The sequence below is a fragment of the Spea bombifrons genome, chromosome 9 (assembly GCF_027358695.1).
Source record: "Spea bombifrons isolate aSpeBom1 chromosome 9, aSpeBom1.2.pri, whole genome shotgun sequence".
Classification (NCBI taxonomy): domain Eukaryota; kingdom Metazoa; phylum Chordata; class Amphibia; order Anura; family Pelobatidae; genus Spea; species Spea bombifrons.
Genome location: NC_071095.1, coordinates 39761102 through 39783784, shown reverse-complemented (window position 1 = coordinate 39783784; position 22683 = coordinate 39761102). Strand labels below are relative to the sequence as shown.

Here is a 22683-nt window from a genome sequence, read left to right as displayed (position 1 = left end):
ACACCCCAGCTATTTTCAGGCAAACACTGTGCACGTGGATATACTTGCCTCCAGTCAGCTCTGCAGGCAGGGGTCTATCCAGACCCCCATGGGCATGCACGGAAATCTCAAGAACTGACAATGGAGAAGAAGGGTGGCTGTTATTATGTTTCACATTTGAGAAAAGCCTCTAACGACAAAGCAGGGTGAACACTAGTTGCACAATCCCCCATTTGGACTTGTAAACCAGTTAAACAAGTTCCTGGTAATTGTTTTTTTCCATTTCTAAAGAAGGTTCTCACGCAGTATCTGCACAGGGATCTGTTCTGACAGAATGTTTCAACCCAGCCTTGAACCCTTTTTCACATGCACAGAACCCATCTGGGCATGTATGGGTTGGAATGTCATAAAGCTGGTCGCCCGGACTGGCCATCGGGCACACCGGGCATTTTCCCGGTGGGCCGGGCCGCGGCAGGGCTGGGTTGACTTAGGGGCTGATGGAGCTGCAGCTCCAGGCCCCTACCTTAAAATAGGACCGGGCTGACTGGGCCTATGCGGCCTCTACGGCCGCATTAACGCAGGGCATAAGGGGCACCTGCCCCTTAAGCCCGCCGCAACTGCGACCTGGTCCGCCACTCTAAGGGGCTGGGAAATTAACATGGAGGATGTTAAATAAAGTTAAAAAAAACCCCAATTTTTTTATTTAAGCCCTGTGCGGCCGCAGACCCCTAAGGCCGGCCCTGGTGGGGGCTTCCCGGCCCCTTAGAGTGGCGGACCAGGTCGCAGTTGCGGCGGGCTTTAGGGGCTCTACATTAATGCAGCCGTAGAGGCCGCATAGGCCCAGTCAGTCAGGCCCGGTTGCAGTTGCTGCTTGCTCCGGCAACAAGGTAAGTAGTGTGAGGGGTTAGATAGGGAGAAATGGGGAGAGGGGATAGATGGTGAGAGGGGGTACATATTGAGAAGTGGGGAAGGGGGGTACATAGTGAAAAAGGGGAACATAGTGAGAAGGGGCAGATAAGATGGGGAGAGGGGGTAGTGTGAATGCGTATGACAATTAATGAATTCATGTGTGGATGAATTGCTTGAATGATTTGCGAGACTGCATTAATGAATGTGTTAATGATTTGTGTGAATGAGTGAGTAAATGCAAAGATGGTACATAAAGGGTGGGCTTTAACAATAAATAAACAAATAAATAAAAATGGGCTGCTCAGGCTTAAATGCCCGGGCCTATTTTTTCTCCCAGTCCGGGCCTGGTCCTGACAATTATATATGACTGTTGGCAGCTTTGTTAAGTGTAGTGTTGGTATTAGAACCGCAAGATTTTTGGGTTATGCTCTTCAACAAGAGTGTCATCCTTTTGGTCTTGCCAAACCAGAGTCCCCCTCGACTTTTAGGATTTCATTTTTGCGTGGATATAACCAGTTAACCCTGATTATTACTTATTGAAACTTCTACATTACCAAAACCCCAGCGATTTCAGTGTTATTTACAGCCGACAACAATTCAGAGAACTTTCGGTGTATTGGCAGGTGTCAACTAATAATTCTTGTCTTCTATGTCTTCTAATAATGTCTTCTAATAATTCCGTACTATTACACATAGACCAACGGGGCCATGTCAGCGTGTGTGTTTATTTGGGAAATTTTAGTCATAGTATTTTGAGCGTTCTTAGAGCCAAATTACTGTAAAATGTCACGGAAGTTGAGATTTTTGTATATATTGCTTTGTTGCCAGTCTAGTTACAACAGGTATTTTATTTAAATCAATGCATTTTGTGAGCAGTGACCATGATCTGAAATCTGGCTCTTTACTGATTGCCTGAAGCTCCAGTAAGTCATTCAACTTTAATTTTAAAGAGACACATCAGTGTCCAATGCAGCCCAGCCAACATTCTTCAACCTGTACAGAATGTACAGCTTTAGAGGTGCAGAGCAATGCCCCCTCAGTGGGCCTGTTTGGCTGCACTTATTGCCCACCTACCTGGCAACTGCCACCTGGGGTCCGGCAACACAACTAGGCCACATGTTCCCAATCCATTCTTCATTGGCAGCTGGGCGCAGGCTTCAACATAGAGAGTGAGATATACTAGCTTTGCAGACTGATTAATTTAATCAATGTAAGAAAATACATGAATATTTTTATCATAGTGCATAGGCTTTAACAGATACCACATCCAACGATGTGATGGATATTTTTTTTTTTTTTAAGGTGTGAGTTTAAGAAGTCGAACCAAGGGCAGGCTGCCGGTTCCCATGGTTATTCTCCCTTTTATGAAGCATGGAGACCTCCACACTTACCTGCTGATGTCCCGTATTGGAGAAGAGCCTGTTGTAAGTAAGAGGGGTGCCTGGGATCTATAGAGCTGTTAAATATTACTTGGTGCTAAGTGGCTTTCCTTATAAAAATCCGTCTATTCCTTTGCGCAGTATTTTCTGTGCGGTTGTATTTGATTTATTGATTTTCTGCCGCACCATAACCATTTACAGAGGAGGTTGGTTTAATATAGTTACTGATTTGCACTTTGCCCTCTGTAAAGAGTTACCGGAGATAGATGGGTATCGGTCTCGGCACCTTTGTGCCATAAAGGCTTGCCTTACTGTGTCAGGAGTTAACCTTCAAGGGATTGACTCATTCACACCTACACAGGATAAGAAATGTACTGCACCTTCGCAGCTTGCCTCATGAAAGGATATACCGAGGCCAAGCTGTGTGATTGTTACACGATAAGAACAAGGCTGCTGTCACTGAAAATAAAACCAGAGCTATACAAAGTGTACTCCCGCTCCTTACAAGCCTGCTTACACATCAAGATATTAGCCTTATCTACCCCGCTTGTGGATGTCTTGTTTACCTCAGGCTTTACGATGCTGTGTTTCAAATAGTCCTGCTTTACTGCTGCAGAAAAATTATGGGAGATCGACAGTGTGAATCTATTTGGTAGAATCCAAAGAGTAACATTATATATTTGTTACCTGAAGGCTCGTATTTTCCAGCCATCATATGGACTTTGATGGGGGGGGGGGGCTGGCACCTTCTGGCCCAGGGGACATGTAAAGCAAGGTGGCCACATGGGTCCCTTGACTTAGATTCACACCGGCACACATTTACACACACATTCTTACAGTAACAAACACACTTATGCTAACACACATTTATACACTAAAAGTCGCTTACACACTCATGCTAACACATACGCACGCACACACACACACACACACACCCCCACACACTGTAACAAACATGGTAAAACAAACTTACACATACACACCCATACTAACACACACACACTCCTCCTTACACACTCTTACAAATACAAACGCATTCATACATACATACTCACTCCCTCTCTTACCCCAACTTTCTTACTCTTACTCCCTTACCCCCTTACTTGTTTTAACCACAGGGTCACCTACATCACGTTAGGTAAATCCTTAGTGTTCCTTCTTCCAGGAGGACTAAACTTTGGTGTGGCGTCTTTCACCTCTAGGATTTTTTCAGCTTTAATTCTCTGGATACGCGTGTCCCCTTCCAGTCCCCTGTGTTGAAGTTATTTATTAAGAATGAAAGTAGATTTGTCTTTTTTTCACAGCTGATAAGCAGTAGTAGTTAGCAGGACAAATCAATCCATCTGAGGCTGATTACTGGAATTTCAACTGCATTTTACATTACAATTCCAGAGACACAGACTAAACTTTAGTGCTTTCCATATCCCCTAGATCAAGAATGGCAGACACGCAGACAATGATGATTTACCCTGTAGCTCCCTAGGCTGTTAGGTCATTCCACCTATGTCTGTCGTCATACTCTATACCCAGCAGGGGCACAAATACCTTTGTCTTAATTTAAGATTTTCTAAACAATTGTAGCATTGGTGCGGTGACCGGGTAAGCAACACTGCCAGTATAGATTGTCTTAAAGGGACCAGCACACTTTAAAACTGTAACTTTATGTTACAGATTATTTTTAACCTGCCCAAATACCCCCAAGAAAAAATAATGGTAAAATGAAATAAAATTCTATAGTTTTTTTTTTTCTTATAGAACAAACTGACTGCTGAGAGCCTGTGTGACAGAAAACATAAATAAGGCTGCTGCCTAAACGAATAATTACGCTCCAAAGAGGTTTTTAACAAAGTTTTAACTTGTTAAACTTTGTTGCTGCGGATTTACAAGAAAGTTTCAACTTTCTTGTAAATCCGCAGCAACTTTTTTATTTTAGCACTGGTAAGCAGGGCCCTTCTCAACCTTTTGTCAGTATTCTTTTAAATGGGTTATTAAATGTGGTGTAATGTAATGGTGTTTATCTTTAAACTCTACCTTACGTGTATGGCATGGGAGCGGCCATCTTTCCTTATAATCTGCGTTATTCCTCCTTTTAATTTATCCCTGTCCTAATGTTAAGTTTCTGTTTTTTGCTGATTCGGGAAGCCTTTGTAAGGGTCGGATGAAGGGAGATAAAATCAAGCCAGTAAACGGACACTTGGCTTCTTATAAAAACACATATTATAGATAGTATAATAAATCCAGTTGTACTAAAAGCAAAGCTCTCCTGTCCTCATGCTACCTACAGTATCTTCTATAACATATAGTAGCCTTTGTGAGCTGTGTTTCCCTTTCTCCCTTACTATATAGGATAATATGAGTTTTCAGTTAAGAAAACATATACTTTGGAATAAGGGAACACAAGAGTCGAAGAACATCTGATTTATTCAGATGAAAAAAAAAAAGAAAAAACTACAAAATGCACTTTTCCATAATAAAGAGAACTTTTAGATTTTACATTGCTGGCACCACACTAAAAAGGTTAAATTTCTCATACTGAGAATTTCGTACCTTCCAAGTTCTCCCCCAGTGAATCAGAATGACAGGAGGGTAGTGTGTCACTCAAACTCGCGCAGGGTGCATTCTCCGATGTCTCAGACACTGGAGAATGGAATTGGGACAGTAGGATTGCCTAAACAGGGACAGTTTAGGGACAGGAGTCCCTAAACAGGGACAGTTGGGAGGCATGCAATTTCTGGGTAACTAATTATGTCTTTCTTTACAAGGTAATTTTAGTGGAAATGGAAGTTTTTTGTCTGTCTGTGTTAAACTACTTGAGAATATTTGGGTTGGTTTAGAAAAGGTGATTAAAAGAACATTTAACTTTTATTTTAGAACTGTTTCGAACAGGAGTCCACTGGGCCCTGTACAGCTTCCAACTGGAAGCTGCACATAAAAGGACTGGATCTGCCACGTGAGCAGCATTGTGAGGCACCAGCCCACAGGGCATTTGACTAGTTTGCCCAATGGCCAGTCCAGCCCTGTTTTCAAACACAGTAAAGTTGGGGCCATACCTCCCAGCGTCTATCCAGCTACAGCGCCAATGGCATAAAAGGGACGTGAAGCTTCTGATTGGGCTCAAACCTGGACCCTGCCACCAACGGAGAAAACAATAGGTGTGTGGCTCTAATCCTTAGTAGTAGCTGTAATAGTGGATCTCGCAGTTAGGTCAACAAACAATTGACTATAAAACCCTAGTTTCACCAAAAATGGGCTTAGCGTTGAATGGCTATTTAAGCCATAAACCTTGTAGACGAGTAAAGGTTTAATGATACTCTGCTATGGTACAGAATAGTAAAATCATCAAAACTAAAGCCCTATGTATCAAACCTGATTTTATATTTCCAAATGTGATGCAAACATTTATTCTCCTGCGTGTAATTTATTAATGCGCTGCCCTTTCTTCCACAGACTCTACCTATTCAAACTCTTGTCAAATTCATGATTGACATCTGCAGTGGAATGGAATACCTTAGTGCAAAAAACTTCATCCACAGGGACCTCGCCACTCGCAACTGCATGTGAGTAGAGCGCTTTTGTGCTTTGTCTCTGCATAACCGACTAGGAAGCATTTAACGGCACCGGATGCGGGGAGATTCACGAAAGGCTGTGATAATGTCATCCTTTTTGCTCAGTAAGGATCCTACTCAATTCTTTGATGTGTTGTCAAATGTGATCGCATCCCACTGAGCACCAAATCCTGTGGAAAGTGCTAATTTATTCCAAAGCTGTGTGATCAGCATGTGGAGGCACAATTAATCAGTACTCTGAGATAAAAATATAACATTCAGTGCCTCAAGCACAGGAGGCTGTATGACCATATTTACTTAAATGTGAGATGCCATAAGGTACCATATGGCCAGTAGTTTACATGGACGTAGTTTGCTTCGCTCAATGGATCTGCCCCAAATTCCGTTTGCCGACTGGTAACCATTTGCCTGTAAGGGGTGCATAAAACCTCTACCCCATCCTCTGTCTGTTAAGTCCGAAAGGGGAGATAAATTCAACACGGCACATCTCTGCCCCTGTGTTTTACATAAATCTTGGATAATGTGTATGAGAAACAGAGAATGTTGATGGGAAATGAGGCACAAATGGCATTTGGGAAGACATGAATCCTTTGTCTGAGACATGTTGGCACAGCAAAACATGCCATCCTGATGACAGAACAGCAAATGTTCAGTACGGAGAGAGGAAATTCTGTCGAGATGCCAGCTAAGTGATTAACCCTGATTATGCTCTATAGCCCGTAGCTTTGCCGCATGTACAGTGCACCTGATCACCGCACACCATTCACTGTATATAGACTGGAAAATCTGCAACAACTCAGCCCGTCTAATGAATGTTGTAGCATGAACACGGCTACAAACACAAGGAGGGTAATCTATATATAAGAAACCCCCAGTCTTGTACACTGTACCGACCAAAACTAATATATATGGGGCAAAATGCTATAAAACCTGACATTTAAATGGAGGCATTAAAGCACCAGGCAATGAGGCTTGATTTCAGCTGACACCAGTAGTTACACTATTAAATTACATGCATTCAATTCCATCGGCCCCCTAAAAGCACATGCATTAGTATAGGCTTCCTGCATATACAACAGCCCCATACGCACGCACGCTGGGAGTATCGCGTTTGGCCACAGAACCAAGCGGTGGCTTTCTGGCTAATAAGGCAGGTCCCGTCACCAGCGATGTTACATCCAAAGCTTGCTTCTGGTGGTTTACTTGGTTGGCGGAGGAGATATTTGGTTACGTTAATGCCAGGTTCTTCGACAATCTCTACAACATTATTATCAATCATATAATAGACTTGAATCATTAAAAAAATCATTATACATATACATACATATATGTATTTTATATGCATAAAGACTGTATTGTGGACGGCTTCACTTGATATTATGTTGTTAAAGCATACTATTGCCGGCCTACCTAAGTGATATCTGGGCTAGTGATTCTGGTTTGTGTAATTAAGTTATGTGATGAAGATGACTGATTTAATGAACCTCACACGAGATCACCCTTCCACCAGATTGCGTGCAAAATTCCACTACTTAATTGAAATTACTGTTACTAAGCTGTAAGATACGGAGTCCAATTAAGCAGATGGCTCAATTTTTTTTTATCTTTTAATCAAGTGTAAGAAGGGTAGTGTGAACATCGGATATCTTGTCGGAGTCATTGACTTCTATCTTCTGCAACAGTTTGTGACTTTTTCATACTTCTCATGAAACCATTGATTCCTAACAAAAGTAGTGTAGATTCATCAAATATCCAGTCACTGATGTAATAACGCAACATTTAATGCGTGACACAGATATGACATCACTGATTGCAGAAACTCTGGGTGTTTCCATGGGTCAGAAACTTCTAGCTCCAGAGCTGTGGCAGAACGCTTCCTTGGTGATCCTATGATTCATGCCATTGATTGGCTAATTGAAACAGCCAATTAACGTCAGGGAAACTCTCCCTCTGAAATCATGTACATGGGTGTCGTTGGATATATACATCTCGAAAATAATTTTTCCTGTTGTAGAAAGTTTGCTGCTGTTGTGTGACTGCTAATTACTAGAGATTCCTTTTTTATTATTATTATAAATGTATTTTTAGAAAATAAAAACCAGAAAAGGTTTCAGCTTTTATCAATTCAATGCAAAGCGTGTTTAAAGAAATGACCAATCCATACGGCACTTGTATAGTTGATATGAAGGTTGTGTTCTTGTCGTTTCACTCCTCATCTATAATTCAGTGGAGAGAGAAAAGAAGATGGGTGTCCTCAGTTTTCCCAGCCTTAGATTGAATTTATTCTAGCATTTTCTAAGAAGGTTTATAGTAGGAGAGAGAAGTGTCTCTGCAGTTTTGTACAGCCTTCAAAAGTTACTCTTGGTGATTAATTTGGCACCACCAGCTTTAAACTGAAGCTTGGTCAGAATCCATCATGGCTGCCAATGCAGGTCTTGTAGCTGTAATGCTTTGTCATAGTTGTTGTTTTTTCTCTCTCATTTATTATTAAACATGTTTCATGATTAAAATCCAAGTTGCCGCACTGCCACACACAGAGGTCTCAAGTCTCCCTGAAATTCCCTCTCTCTCACCAACTGTTTCTTTATCCCCTTCTCCCCGGCATCGGCTCTGTTGACCGGGTCTCCTGGAGAACTTACGCAAAAGGGGGACCCGCGGTGCACGCCATGTGGACAGCATCTCCCCCGTTCCTCCAATCAGGGGAGAGGGTGTGCATGCAGGCTCCGCCCTTTTGTCATGCTAAATGCTTTTTAGTTATGTTATACGTGCTGTGATTGTTTACTGTGACTTTGCTCTTTATCACAGGTTGCACGAGGACATGACGGTGTGTGTGGCAGATTTTGGTCTTTCTAAGAAAATCTACAGCGGGGACTATTACCGCCAGGGATGTGCTTCCAAACTTCCCGTAAAGTGGCTGGCACTGGAGAGCCTCGCAGACAATGTTTACACCGTATACAGCGACGTGGTAAGTCTACATAATTTGCACACACATCGGGCCAAAATAGTGTAGTAGCTTTCACGGAGATTAGTGTTTAAAGGGGCCGTTCCACCTATGCTGCCAAAATGTATTTTCTGATTTAAACCACCCAGTGTCCCAGGGAGAACCCTGAACAATGAATGCATGCGAAAGTAATTTATAGGTAATTTCATGGGCCTTCATTTAACCTACAAACAAAAAGAAAACCAATGTATGCCTCAGGTAGAAGCAGCAGAGTTGCAGCTTCCTGCCCCTTCTTGAAGCAGCCAGTCAGGGGCAGGAAAGCCCTCCAATTGCACAAATATGAATTCCCCCTTATCCCGCCACCCAACTATTTACAGTGCAGGAGATACACATCTTCCTGCACGTGATATATTCAGACCCCCATCCACATGCATGGCAAGTGTTCCCATTGATTTCAAAGGGGGCACTTTATTGCCATTCATTGGCTGCTTCAATAGCGTTGTGGAGGAGGGCAGCTGCTGCAGGGGGATTGCAGCTTCTGGGTCAGGTAAGTGTCAGGTTTTTTCTTTCTATCCCTTTGAAAGAATGTATGTTAATTCTTCTGTCATTCTTCTTTAGAGGTGTTGTCAGGGTGAAAGTGTCCCTTTAAGACATACTAGCACAGAATTAGTAGAGGACTTAGTAGTTGACATATGTAGATTTATGTGTGTGTATATCTAGGTAGACACTTGCACTCTAATAATGTAATAGTTCAATTATGCTATAAATTGTTTTATAAAAATAAAAAATGAGCTCTACTTTTTTATGCTTTATTTATCCAATTTTATAATTCTTCCTCAGTGGGCATTTGGAGTCGCTCTCTGGGAGATTGTCACTTTGGGACAGACCCCCTACGCTGGCATAGAGAACTCCGAAATCTACAGCTACCTCATTGCTGGGAACAGGCTGAAGCAGCCCCCCGACTGCATGGATGAGCTGTAAGTAACACATCGACCTGTTCTACGGCCGGCAGGGGGCTAGGCGATGGCCGGACTATGCAAGCATCTTGTGTGCCTGTGAGATATAACTGAAAGAGTCCAGAGTCTGATCAAAATACCACGTAATTAGAGCATCTGCTGCTCATTAAAAAGTAAATGTATTTAGCACTTGTATGTGGGCCAGGAAACTAGGTTGACAGGAATACATGCTGGTTGCCATTTGGGAAACAACTGGTGTATTTGGCTGACCACTGTAGAGAGTTTTTATGGGTGTTTACAGTCACATAAAATAAAGAATGATTTGCTATCGATAATAAAACAATTAAAGAAATGCAATTTTCCTGACCAAGTCCATGCTTAACGTGGTCAGTACTTACATTGGCAGACATAACTGTATCATCACTGCAGACGAGGTCTTGCTATATACATAATACAGGGCTAAAGTTTGTTCGAAGGTATCCTATATTCACCTATGGTGCGAGTGTCCACTTATCCGCCCCTTTCTGGGACACTTGTGGCCGTTATACACGAGGTGGATTACCCAAACTTCCAGGCTCCCCTGAATCTCTTCTTCTCCACCATAAAGAAATATTTCCTGGCATATACAAATGTTCCCTAACTATCTATCTTCTCAATGCGGCCAAACCAATAATCCCCAAATATTGTAAATCATCACATCCTCCGCCTATTTTAGCCTGGATCAAAAAAGTCATATTTATCTGCTACATGGACGATTTAGTGATGACTGCAAAGGGTCTGTCATATAAACATGTCTTAAAATGGTTACTGTTCCTTTCTTCCCCATCCTTCCAAACCATTGATTGGGCACCAAACTCTCTCTCTACCCAACAGGCTGGTGGCTTTAATATTTCCACCCCCTCCAAGGCCTAGACCTCCTGCTCTATATCCTCGTCCCCAGTGGCTGTGTCTCCCTATTTTTCTATTGACCTCCTAAGAACTAGTGGTTCCATCCATCATTCCTAAAGGCACCACGCAACTCACCTAGTTATCACTGTACTATTATGTTCTATCTTCTGTTACACTGATTACACTTTGTATCATCATGTTTACTACGTTTTAACTCGCAATCATAACCCAGAACTGATGTTTGGAATTGACTGGATGACTTTATTTGGATTCTGTATCACCTCTTACAACTGCACCTCTTAAACAACACTCTACATTTACCGATATACACAATGTATTACATACGCCGTTTTTTTTTTTAATAAACAGAGAATTGATTACGTTTGTGTAAGGAAAACAAAACTGGCTAATAGTGTTTTGCTCCTGTTGCTGACTACTTATCTTCTTAGGTATATTGGATACATAAAAGTAACATGTGCCAATCATATTGGAGGTAACATTGAGTGATCCTGGCAGGGCCATCTTTAATGCAGGACAAAAGGAGCAGACCTAGGTCCAGGATCTAGGATTACCTAGGGGCCCTCAACATCTGTCCTTTAGGCCCTCACAACAACCTCTAGGTCCTGGAGGTGGAAATCTGCAAGGCTAAAATAGAAGCCACCTGTACAGAATTCTGTACCAGCGATTCCTCCTCGGGGACTGTTGCTGAGTGCCAGGATACATCGGCATATCACGTAGGATGCAGACCGCGGTGTAGATACCAATGCCAGCAGTTTTAGACGCATCCGCTGCCACCAGGGGCTCAGCTCATAGAACAGTTATGGCTAGTTGTTTAGCTGAGGGAAGTTTGCCCCAGGCCCCACAATGATTAAACATGACAATGGGTCCCTGGAAGAAAAAATGTCAGTGTGGCAAATTTAGTTGTTAGGATGAACTTAGGGATCATTTTCCTAATGCTCCATTTGGTTGTTAAAGTGTTAAACAATTCTGAAGAGTAGGTCGTACAGCAACTTTAACAAATGACCAGACCTAGCAAGTGTTTTTTCACAATAAGGGCTGATCCTGAATAGGTTAAATAACCTCTACTCTTAGCTTCAAATAAATCACTTTGCCTCTTTTTGATCTCTTGATGTATACCATTACAGCATGCCATTGAATGGACTACTAGTTCATGAACAAAATCATCACAGTCTGTCTAGTTATGGTTAGCATTGGTCTAGTTTATTTTTGCCTTTAATTCCTGTAATTATTTTGTGTAATATTAAAAACTCTCAAAAAATGGACAACAGGAGAAACGGATAAAAAAAAAAACCCAGTGAATGATTGTGAGTGGTAATGATTATGTAAATGTTCTAAAACACTAAATCACTTACACGTTGTATTATCCGAATACAAAAAAAAGGATGCTGGAGGCGCTACTATATGTGTGCATTTCAGGTGGGCGGCAGTCTCTTGCCATTTTAATGTTATGGATATAGACGTGTCCCCGTCTTTATCAATACAGTAGAACAGGATATTCTCATTTAGGGCAATGGTGAGTTAGGCAGGTTCAAGGAACTGGATTTAATATTCTGTATGGCCCCAAAAATTGCCACCCTGAAAATCGAAAAAGAAGAAGAAACAGAAAATGATTAAATAGCAAATACTGTAAAATGGTGCACTGCAGTGGCATCTAGTGGTGATACTTGAGAATTATTCTTCAGGACCGAGGTACGGATGAGTTTCCATTTGCGAAACAGAGTGTTCCAGTAATATAATTTCCCAAACAATATTTGTCAGACAATATGCTCCGTGGGCTCCAGGCCTGTATATTCGACTAATGGGGGGCCGAATAGAAAGCACATACTGGGACCACAGAAAGGATCCAGTCAGTGGGTCCATGCTGCCTTTAATCCTTATAACTGTAGACACGATGATGGAATTATGTGCAATTGCAGTTAACACCCATTAAAATGATTTAGCCAGTGGTTTAAAATCAGAATAGCCCATGGGGCATTTGCCCCCTTGCATGCCCTCCCCTGTTTGCAGTAAATGCTGTGGTATGTGGCAGATTCCCTGTAGAGTAATCTAGTTTGCTTTGTGCCGGTACCCTTATGGCGGTAGATTTTAAGACAAATGTGAAAATGAGCATCTTCATAAATGCCATGACTTTGAATAGAAATGTTCTAATAGCTTAACACCAAACAGTACTGTAGTGTGTTTTAGTCAGATACATATAACTTGGCACCAAACATTAATTCAGTGTGTTGAAAACCTGTTAAAACCTGGCATCAAACACAAAGTAAAGCGTGTTTGGATCAGATCCTGTATACTATGGCTATAGGTGGCTTTGGTATCATTTTTAAGTGTTCTGTGCGCATACAAGAGGTAAGAGATGTGAAATTAGATGATCTGTCATGTAGAGGAGAATTCACATTCAAGGTCTTCCAGTAAAAGCCAAAACCTTCTCTTTTTTAGGTATGAAATAATGTGTCAGTGCTGGACCACTGAGCCTAAGCGGAGGCCCTGCTTCACAAACCTGAGAGAACGGCTAGAAGCAATTTGGGGTCGCCTGTCTTTACTCTCAGCCAGCCGGGATCCCCTGTATGTAAACCTTGAAGAGACTTGTGGAGCCTCTGCTGGAGTCTCTGTACTGCAATCTGGTTTTGGTAACGAGAAGGATTGTTGCCCAGACCTTTCACAGACCTCTAGTGCAGCGGCACTTGCTAGCGACTATCGTTACATTGTGAGCCCTGGGTGCCTTAGAGAGGTGGATGAGTGGCCACCACCTGCACACACCGGGGAAGCACAAGGACTTCTGAATGCAGAGGAGGATGAGGAAGAGGATATGCAGGACGACCATGTGGTCATCAACCTTTAGTTCACAGAAATGAGATTGTATGCCTGTGATACATTTTGAGACAAATATTCCAATTATTTATTATTTCGGAATTCAAGGATCATGGCCTGTTTAGTCACAGACGACATATGACCTAATCATATCCAATGATTAACTCGACCCTCTACCTCCTTTAGCATCTAAGGCCTGTTTCTACGACACAAAAGAATAATAAAAGATTTATATTTCCCCATGTTAAATATATTGGCCAATAGCAATCCCTAGGACCAACATTACTACTTTATCGACCATTACCAATAATAACTGAGAAAAAAGCTATATGATCTGCTATGAAGCCCCTGAAACACTATATGTGTTTTCTGCTGCCTCAAACTTATATGTATATAGACTGCGTCAAAGTGAAAGATTTTGCAAGATTTTTATGCCTGTATATAGTCCATTGGCAGAGGTTGAAGAACATTGTATTTTTATGCTAGATCGGATCACAGCCTACAATTTCTCAGTGACTTCAACGGAAGAATTTCCAAGAAGACGGCATCCTTCGTTATTAGTATGTGTCCCAAATCTCTATATCTCAATGCAATATCTGAAAAAATGAGAAAATCATAAAATATTTTCAGGTAAACTGACATTGATTTTTAATACTAAAATGAGTGAAGCTGATGAGTCCAAGTCATTATGATGGTTGTGTAATTCTATAGATGCAGTTACTTTAAACCAACAGTGAAGGCCATCATTAATCCTATTTACGTTTTATCATTTTCCTTTTCTTTTCTCTCAGCCAAATGAACAAATGGTTTATAATTTCTTATCGTACTGTTTTGTGGTGATTTCAACCTCTTGTTCCATTAGAGCACTGTAAAAATTTCCAGATACCAGGGGTGCAAAATCATTCTTATTTATACTTTTTTTTTTTTTTTTCTTGGAAAATTACTTCCTTTTGTTTTCATTCAGATGCAATGAATTTCAGATTGTGTTAAAACATTCACAGGAGGCTGCATTATTTCATGACTATTAAAAGGTGGAGATTTAAGACTATGCCTTCTTAACCAGGACAATCCAGTTGACCATTTTGCTGATTGGTACAACTTTGGTTACGCAGGAATAGTCTTATTTCACGGTTTGGGACATATATCATTACTCTTACAATGACCAACGTTCATTCTTCCGCACTTTGCTTTGTTATCACCAACTGGCAAGGTTTTCAAGTACATGGATTAATGGCTGAGGGTTTACAGTTCCTGATATCATATCATTTAATCACAGATCTGAAAGTTACCACCACTCATAAAATATTAAATGTAAGATAATTGGGTTTTTTGGGGGGGGTGTTTAAATAGACCTATATATCATGGATTGCATTTCATGTTATGCCATTCAGAAGGACTTCAGATTTATTTGCTCTAAAAGAACCCCCCCAACATCATTAAACTCACCGCGACTTTGCAACCCCTGTTTATTTATATCTATATTTTTGGGTGGGTAACAAAAAGCCCCTGAAACACTATATGTTTGCATTTACATTTAGCCTCCCTTACAAAGCCTTGAGTATACAATGGATGCATGCAATGAATACTCACCAGCTTGTCTATAATCTGGCCACTATTATTTAGAAATTATTATACAACTCAAAGTTTCACTGTTGTGAGACCTACCCCATGATGAGCACCCCTGAGCTTTTTAAGAAATTCACTTTTACTGTTTACTGAGGTAGAGCAATTTTTTTTTTGGTTTGGTTGGAAAAGGTAAAAACAAATACAGGAAGATATTTTTATACATATTTCTTATTTAAATTTTCTGTAATCACAGTGGGTATCGTTTGTCATTGAGGTTTGCAGTCTAAGTGGATAGAAAATTGGTTAATGTTTTGGATTAGGTGTCATTATGCCTCAAATCAGTAGCTCATGATTTGGGATATGTGCCTTGCTTTCCTTAATGGAAGATAAGCACCAATGTCGGTGTGAGACACTGAATTCTAGAGATTTGAATCATTATATCATCCGCCAACGTAGACATGTTCTTCAGTCATAGTACTGTTCAAATATATTCACGCACAGCCTACAGGAAAAAGATGACTGGTTAAAGGTGCTGTTCCACTTCGGTAAAACATTACACGCTAACATCATAAGGAAAGAAAATGTAGATGTGCAATTGTAGTTTTTTTGGAAGGTTTCCAGTCTCTACTGCAACGACTAGCAAGAAATATAAATGAAGCAAAACTTTACATGATTTAAGAGGATTCTGAGAAGGGTTTGGGAGTTCAACAGTACTAGGAATGATGCTTCTAATGTCACATTTAGTACTGCAAAAGTATTATGTTTTAGTAGAGTAGGTGGAACAGCTCCTTTAATAAAAAGCATTTTGGTATAATGAGATTATAGAGAAAGTTGTTCAAAATTATTCTGTATGATGCTCTGTAGCAGGTGGGGGAAAAGAACAAAAAAATAATAAACGGAGCCCTTGTTAGAGAGGAAATAATAAAATGGCTAAATCTGTGCTAAAAAGGGAGTTAATGTATTGTCACAACCTTTATATGGTTAAATTATTGACGCATACATGTAATATAACACATTGCCATGTAGCCATTACAAATATATTCAATGACTCTATTGAATTTGGACTAAGTCCAATTTTTAGAAACTGTTTAACTAAATAACGATAGCACAGAAATCACCTCAGATTTTTCATGGTAAATCAAAACACAAAAGAATCTCTGTTTTTTCAATGAATGTAGATCCTAGCTTTCCTGTTTTAATTGCCTGGGAGCTAAGTCTACTAGCCCGGTATCCTGCTATGTGCTCATAGAAGCTTTTTAGGGCTGGTAAAAACAGGTATGAGTTGAGTTTAGCACCAATTACGGGTGTTTCTGCCTTAATACAAACTGGGTGTGACAGAGGCGGATTATCACTGAAACACACATAAGTACATCACGAAATGCATACGACACTTAATTGTGCTGCAATTCTTTATAATCCTTGATTGCCCCTTTATTAGAATGGTTTTAAAAACCAACGTTTGTGCTGAGGGTGGAACAATATAGATAGGAATATACTGTATTGTACAATAAATAGCCTTTTTACATACATTTTAAACCAATTTTAGTCCTAGTTTTAACCCATGACTCGGTGTATTGCTATAAGTCAGTGTCAGTGTTGGCACGATTGGCTGCTTCTCGTTATGAACATGATGTATTATACTTTTGCAGAATGGTGTCAGGCAACTTAGGCAAAAATAGTAACATAGCACATTATATGCAGAGGACATTTTTCTTGCAAGCTAATACACTTTAATTTCCCTTTCTACAGCAGCTTCAATATCAAGTTTTTCTGCTCGTTTTTATTACAATTATTTGGAAAGTTAAAGTAAATTGGAGGATCTGTGGACAATTATTCATGCACAAATTTACTGAACGTTAATCTCTAGAATAAACTCATAAATACAAACAGCTGATTATTCTCCATAGTACATAAGTGGTATGAAACATTACGACATCTTTTTCCTTTTGCTCGTCACTGGTTCATGATGCAGCTTCCTTTCAAATCTAGATCAAGAGCACCAGGTTTCTCTGAGTGCGAAACACCATAGGGTAATGTTTAAAACATTTTAGCATCTTGTTTAGCTCACAGTAAGCTGGTTGACGCCATTACACGATGCTGTTACAATCCCGCGGTAGCGAGCATTTTTATGTTCAGCCATTACTCACCAAGCCTCAGGCTCCTACGTATTAAAAGTAAAATACTGATTTGGGATTTTACGCTGGTTAACCCTCCGATAATAAATTTTTGGTATTAATCACAGCTTATTATTTGCATAGATACAGGTATACATATTTCTCTATGCGCCCTTACCAAAAATTCAGCTTATAATACTCCAGTTATTAAAATTCCCCTCGCGCTCGGTAATTTACGTTATGAATTATTATTGAGATGGGATCCAGGACAACTTCTCAATGCACATATGTTTAACAGTGTGATACGGTGAGTTTTTACAGAGGATATAATGCAAAAAGTCAATACGGGATGTGTTAAAGGAACAGACTATATTCATTTTACTTACATCCAGTATTATAAATTGTTTTTTTTTTTCTCTGAAATGTGCTTACTTTTTTGTTTCATGTTGGCTTAAAAGTCTCCATTATTGTGGCAACTTTTTTTGTAACGCTTAAAATATGAGAAGCACAGTAATATGATCACCACAATCCATATTTAATCTCCTGGCTATAACTGATGCAATAATGTAAGGATCACAAGTATTAGTGTTATTGGTATGTCCAAAATAGTGGCCAAAATAGGTATTGCAGCGTATGATTCAAACGCCCTTCCACTCATAATATGTTTAATATTTGGCAGGCACAACGTGTTTTATTGTTTTCTCCATCAGAGGTGCACTGACTCGTTGTGCAACACAATTGCCCTTTGTTTTATATTGTATTATAATAAATATTGAATGACTTCATTTTAAGTTGGTATCAAATCACTAACACTAGCCATGTGCTTAAATCACTGCATGCTCTCCTTGTTCTCATTAGACACTGCTTTGCTTACTGCTTTTCTATACCAACTCTGGAACCAGTTGCAGATGTTCAAAGCATGCCCAGGGATTTCTAAACCACACCTTTCTATATTGTTAAGGACAGAAAGAAAATATACTTTATTTTTTAATTCTCTGTCTCTGTGACCAAGTCACATTTGCTTCCTACATATCAGTGAAAAATCTAAATGCACTAGTGTGTTATGGTGTTTAAACCAATGTTTACCTGTCTTAACCATTCTTTGCTGTATTAAAGAAACTTGAGTTTTAAAATACTTTTTATGTATATACAATAAATAAAGCTATATTTTCTATCTTAGACATAACCTGTGGTTAAGTGAGTCATTTGTGTTTGTTGATGGGAACCCATGAGAAGAAGCCCATGTTGGGTATTAAGCTGAATGTTTGTCACAAAGTCTGTTGTTGCCTGGATATGACTGATGTGTCACGCCTGCTAAGGTCAGGCTCTGTGGACACGTTAAGACTGCAATGGCACTTTGCAATTCTTTCCCTGCGAGGAAATGGAAATCAGCCATGACATTTACTGTGAAAACCAAGCTGTGAGAATAAATAGTTTCTGTGTTTCTTGAGGACAGGCCCAGACTGGCCATCGGCCACATTGGGCAAATGTCTGATAACGCTTCCCTGTTACCTTTATCGCCTCTCATGTGGCAGATCTGCTGCTTTAGTGTGCGGCTGATAGCTGAACACAAACTGCCTCAACAAGTGTGTGGTCGTATGTGTCCAGAAGGGGCTGCTGCAAGCATGATATTTGTCAGCCGCTGGCCTTATTAGGGCCGATTTTCATCCCCTGGTGGTTCATGGTTGGGGATGTGCTTATATCCACTTAATACCTGTGGTGGTGTGGTACAGGCAAGTGGTGGTTCGGAGAGGGAGCCTCCCATGGAACCCCAGTTTCTACCACTTCCATGAGAACGGGGTTCAGCCGCCGCGGCCATGAAGCACACGCCCAGCTGTATTGTGGTCCGTCCCGGGGAACCTTTAAACTGCTACCGCTTGGGGTCCCAACTGCGTATTGTGACGCTTTTTTGGACAGAATACTCTAGGGACCCCAAGCTATCCATCGGTACCCCAGGATCGTCGCCACTTGCTCTCGATTACCCCGAAAACAGTGGTTTGAGGTTATACAGACGTTGCTGGGCTTGGTGGTCTGAGTATGGTGCCGGGCTGTCCGGGCAGGATATTGTTATGCTAATGTGATTATGTTCATTCATTGTTGGAGTGGTGTATAAAAGGATGTGTGTTTCCAAATAAAGTGTTGTTGTTTTTCACCTTAACATTAGTCTCATCTAATGATTGAGGCACTGGCTATATCACTTGTCCTTTTTAGGACAATTACAGCACTGTATTGGCAACGTCTCTGTGGGCTACAGTGTTACTACACCGAGGATACAGAGTCGGTTCCCAATCCCTTCATCGCAGCATCGTCTAGCGCTGGAAGCGGTCAACCCTTGCGGTTCCGGGAGGAAGCAACGAGCAGCTGACGGGTGTTCCCGTCACACACAGCATTACACCACCAACAGCCTGAACCGTTGTTACAAGACATGATGAATCCATGCTTTCACGTTGTTTACGCCAAATTCTGACCCTGCCATCTGAATGTCGCAGCTGGAATCGAGACTCGTCAGACCAGCCAACGTTCTTCCAGTCTTCCATTGTTCAATTTTGGTTTCCTGTTCTTAGCTGACAGGAGGGCATCCGGTGTGGTCTTCTGCTGCTGTAGCCCATCTGCTTCAAGGTTTGACGTGTTGTGTGTTCAGAGATGGTATTTGGCAAACCTTGCTTGTAACGAGTAGTTATTTCAGTTACGGTTGCCTTTCTGTTATCTCGAACCAGTCTGCCCATTCTCTTCTGACCTCTGAAAACAACAAGGCATTTTCGTCCACACAACTGTCACTCACTTGATATATTCTCTTTTTCGAAACATTTTCTTAAACCCTAGAGTTGTGCGTGAAAATCTGCGTAGATCAGCAGTTTCTGAAATACTCAGACCAGCCAACAATCATGCCACGTTCAAAGTCACTTAAATCTCCTTTCTTCCCCATTCTGATGCTCGCTTTGAACTTCAGCAAGTTGTCTTGACCACGTCTACATGCCTAAATGCATTGAGCTGCTGCCATGTGATTGGCTGTTTGTGTTAACAAGCAATTGAACAGGTGTACCTAATAAAGTGGCCAGTGAGTGTGCATTGCCAGCCACTAATACTGGCATCCTTGATAAATATAAGTAAATAAGGCTGTGAAAAATGTTTTCTATTGTTTAACCTTTTGATCCTTTCTTCACAAAAATACACCATAATACTCAAATGCATATCAAACATTTGCATACGTAACACAGGTTTATCCCCTTAATGACAAAGCCTGTACAAAATTTTAAATATATGTGTTGCATTATTACTGGCACCCATATACATTCATATGAGAAAAATATATTTCTCAGTGATATTTTATTTTTTTTTAGAACACTTGGGTGAGTAGGAGCAGAATATTGTTCAACCATGACTTCCTGTTTCACAGAGGTATAAATATTAGGTAACACATAGGCCAAATTCCCTTAGTCATTCATCACAATGGGTAAGACCAAGGAATATATAGCTGTGATGTCTAGGGCTGCAACAACTAATCGATAAAATCGATAATCAATAATGAAAATCGTTGCCAACTAATTTCATTATCGATTAGTTGAATCGATTTTTATCGATTATAAAATGAAGGTTTTTTCAGAGCAAACGCTCTGAAAAATACCCCTCATTATATAATCCGTTTCAGTGACTCACAGCAGCAGCTCCTCCTACCAGTCCCTCCCTGTAATCACTGTGACAACTGGCCCCGCCCCTTCCTTCTCCCAGAACCACATGGCTGTGACACTCATCTAACTGTAAGTATAAACTTAATATTTGGGCTGCTGAAAGTTAGGGGAGGTGGGGGTTAATTTAGGGGAAGTTATGGTTAATGGTGTGTTTAGGGTTAATTTAATGATGAGAACTGAGGGTTAATTTAATTAATTTAATAAAGTTAACTTAAGGTGCAGTTAGAGGTAAAGGGGGGCAGACTAAGGGTAATCTAAATCCTGGGGGCAGTGAAGATTAACCCAGTACTTATTTATAAAAGTATGTTGTCAGTGTGTTGTGAACAGGTCTGTGACTCTATGAGGGCACTATGAGATATCTGGGGGGTATAAGACATATCTGGGGGTATAAGGCATATAGGGTATATAGGGCATATGTGGGGAGGGCAGTGTGGCATGTCTGGGGAGGATGGAGTGGTGTATCAGGGTGTATAAGGCATATCTGGGGCCACAGTGGCATATCTGGGTGTAGAGTGGAGTGGCATATCTGGGAGGCAGCGTGGCATGTCTGGGCTCAAATGTGCATAAATTGGGGGGGCTGGTTGGGAAATAAAGACAAGAAATGCATTTTATCAAAGTTTTTTATTCTGCTGTTTGTATTTAACATCATTTGTTTATTAAATTATTTTAAATAAATGAAAAATTTACATTCATTTTTTTTATCCGATTAATCGAAAAAATAATCGGCCAACTAATCGATTATGAAAATAATCGTTAGTTGCAGCCCTAGTGATGTCAAAAAAGTTGTTGAGCTTCACAAAATGGGAAGTGGCTATAAGAAAATAGCAAAAGCATTGAAAATGTCCATTTCCATCATCAGGGCAAGAATTACGAAGTGCCAGTCAACTGAAAATGTGTCTATATTGTCTCAATGAACTGTGAAGAGTATGGTTTGAGTGGCCAAAAATCTCCAAGGGTCACAGCTGTAGAATTTCAGAAGTTATTTGCATTTTGTGGTCAGAAAGTCTCCAAAACTATAATCCAACATCACTTACTGTTAGGCTCACGTTCAGGAATGGAGTCCAAAATGCAGTAAACTGGGATTCAGCACAAAGATGAAGAAAAGCCGATATTCCATATTTAGGTACAAAAGAGATAATCCAGGTATCAGCCTGAGGTTAGTAAACAGAGAAATCAACCAGGAAGCAATAGGATCAAGACTGCAGTATATGAGCATCAGAAACAATGGAGTAAAGAGCTTGGTTCAGACAGGCTTATATACTGTTGGTGGTGATGAGATGTCCAGCAGGTGAGTATCACAAATGCACTGGGCAAAAAAACAGCAGTTTGGATTTATGTTAGTGCTGAAAGAAAGCTCCGGCATGTGAAGCACTGGTGGCAGATAGACAGGGGGACCGCGGGACAATCTGCTGCTGGTTCCAGTGTATAACCTGCATTTTAGCAGAGCTCCTCGACAGCCCAGGCAATCTGTTACCATCTACAGATTGCAAACAGCACAAAGGGTGTTATAAACATCTCCCTGCAGCGAGGATAAGCGGGTGGGCAAAGAAGCATGGACTCAAGTCCGACTTGAGTGAGCCCAACGCATGGAACAATCTGAAATCTTGGAAGTGTGGAGCGGACCAGGAGATAGTCCACCTGCCAGCAGAAACTTGACACCAACAGACATACCCAGATACTCAAACTAACACAACGAGTAACACATACCGAAAGACACATGTTCACATGCTAAAATACCGCCATAGCCAGACACACGTATACCAACATACCCAAAGACACATGTTCATACACTAACATATAGACACACACATAGCCAGGCACACATACATAGTCAGTCACTTACCCCTCAAAGCCTCAGCCTGTGCTT

At 40.8% G+C, this 22683-nt stretch overlaps 1 protein-coding gene across 2 annotated transcripts in view; it reads left to right on the top strand.

Moving 5' to 3' along the window:
• The window catches only part of TYRO3 (TYRO3 protein tyrosine kinase), a 60794-nt gene extending 47098 nt beyond the window's left edge, over positions 1-13696 (top strand). For both annotated transcript variants that reach the window (XM_053475698.1, XM_053475697.1), the window contains 5 exons: positions 2191-2312; positions 5715-5824; positions 8639-8798; positions 9615-9751; positions 13076-13696. In XM_053475698.1, the coding sequence (XP_053331673.1) occupies positions 2191-2312; positions 5715-5824; positions 8639-8798; positions 9615-9751; positions 13076-13478 (932 nt within the window). In that variant the 3' untranslated portion in view covers positions 13479-13696. The remainder of the gene's footprint in view (positions 1-2190; positions 2313-5714; positions 5825-8638; positions 8799-9614; positions 9752-13075) is intronic.
• The last annotated feature ends 8987 nt before the right edge of the window (positions 13697-22683 follow it).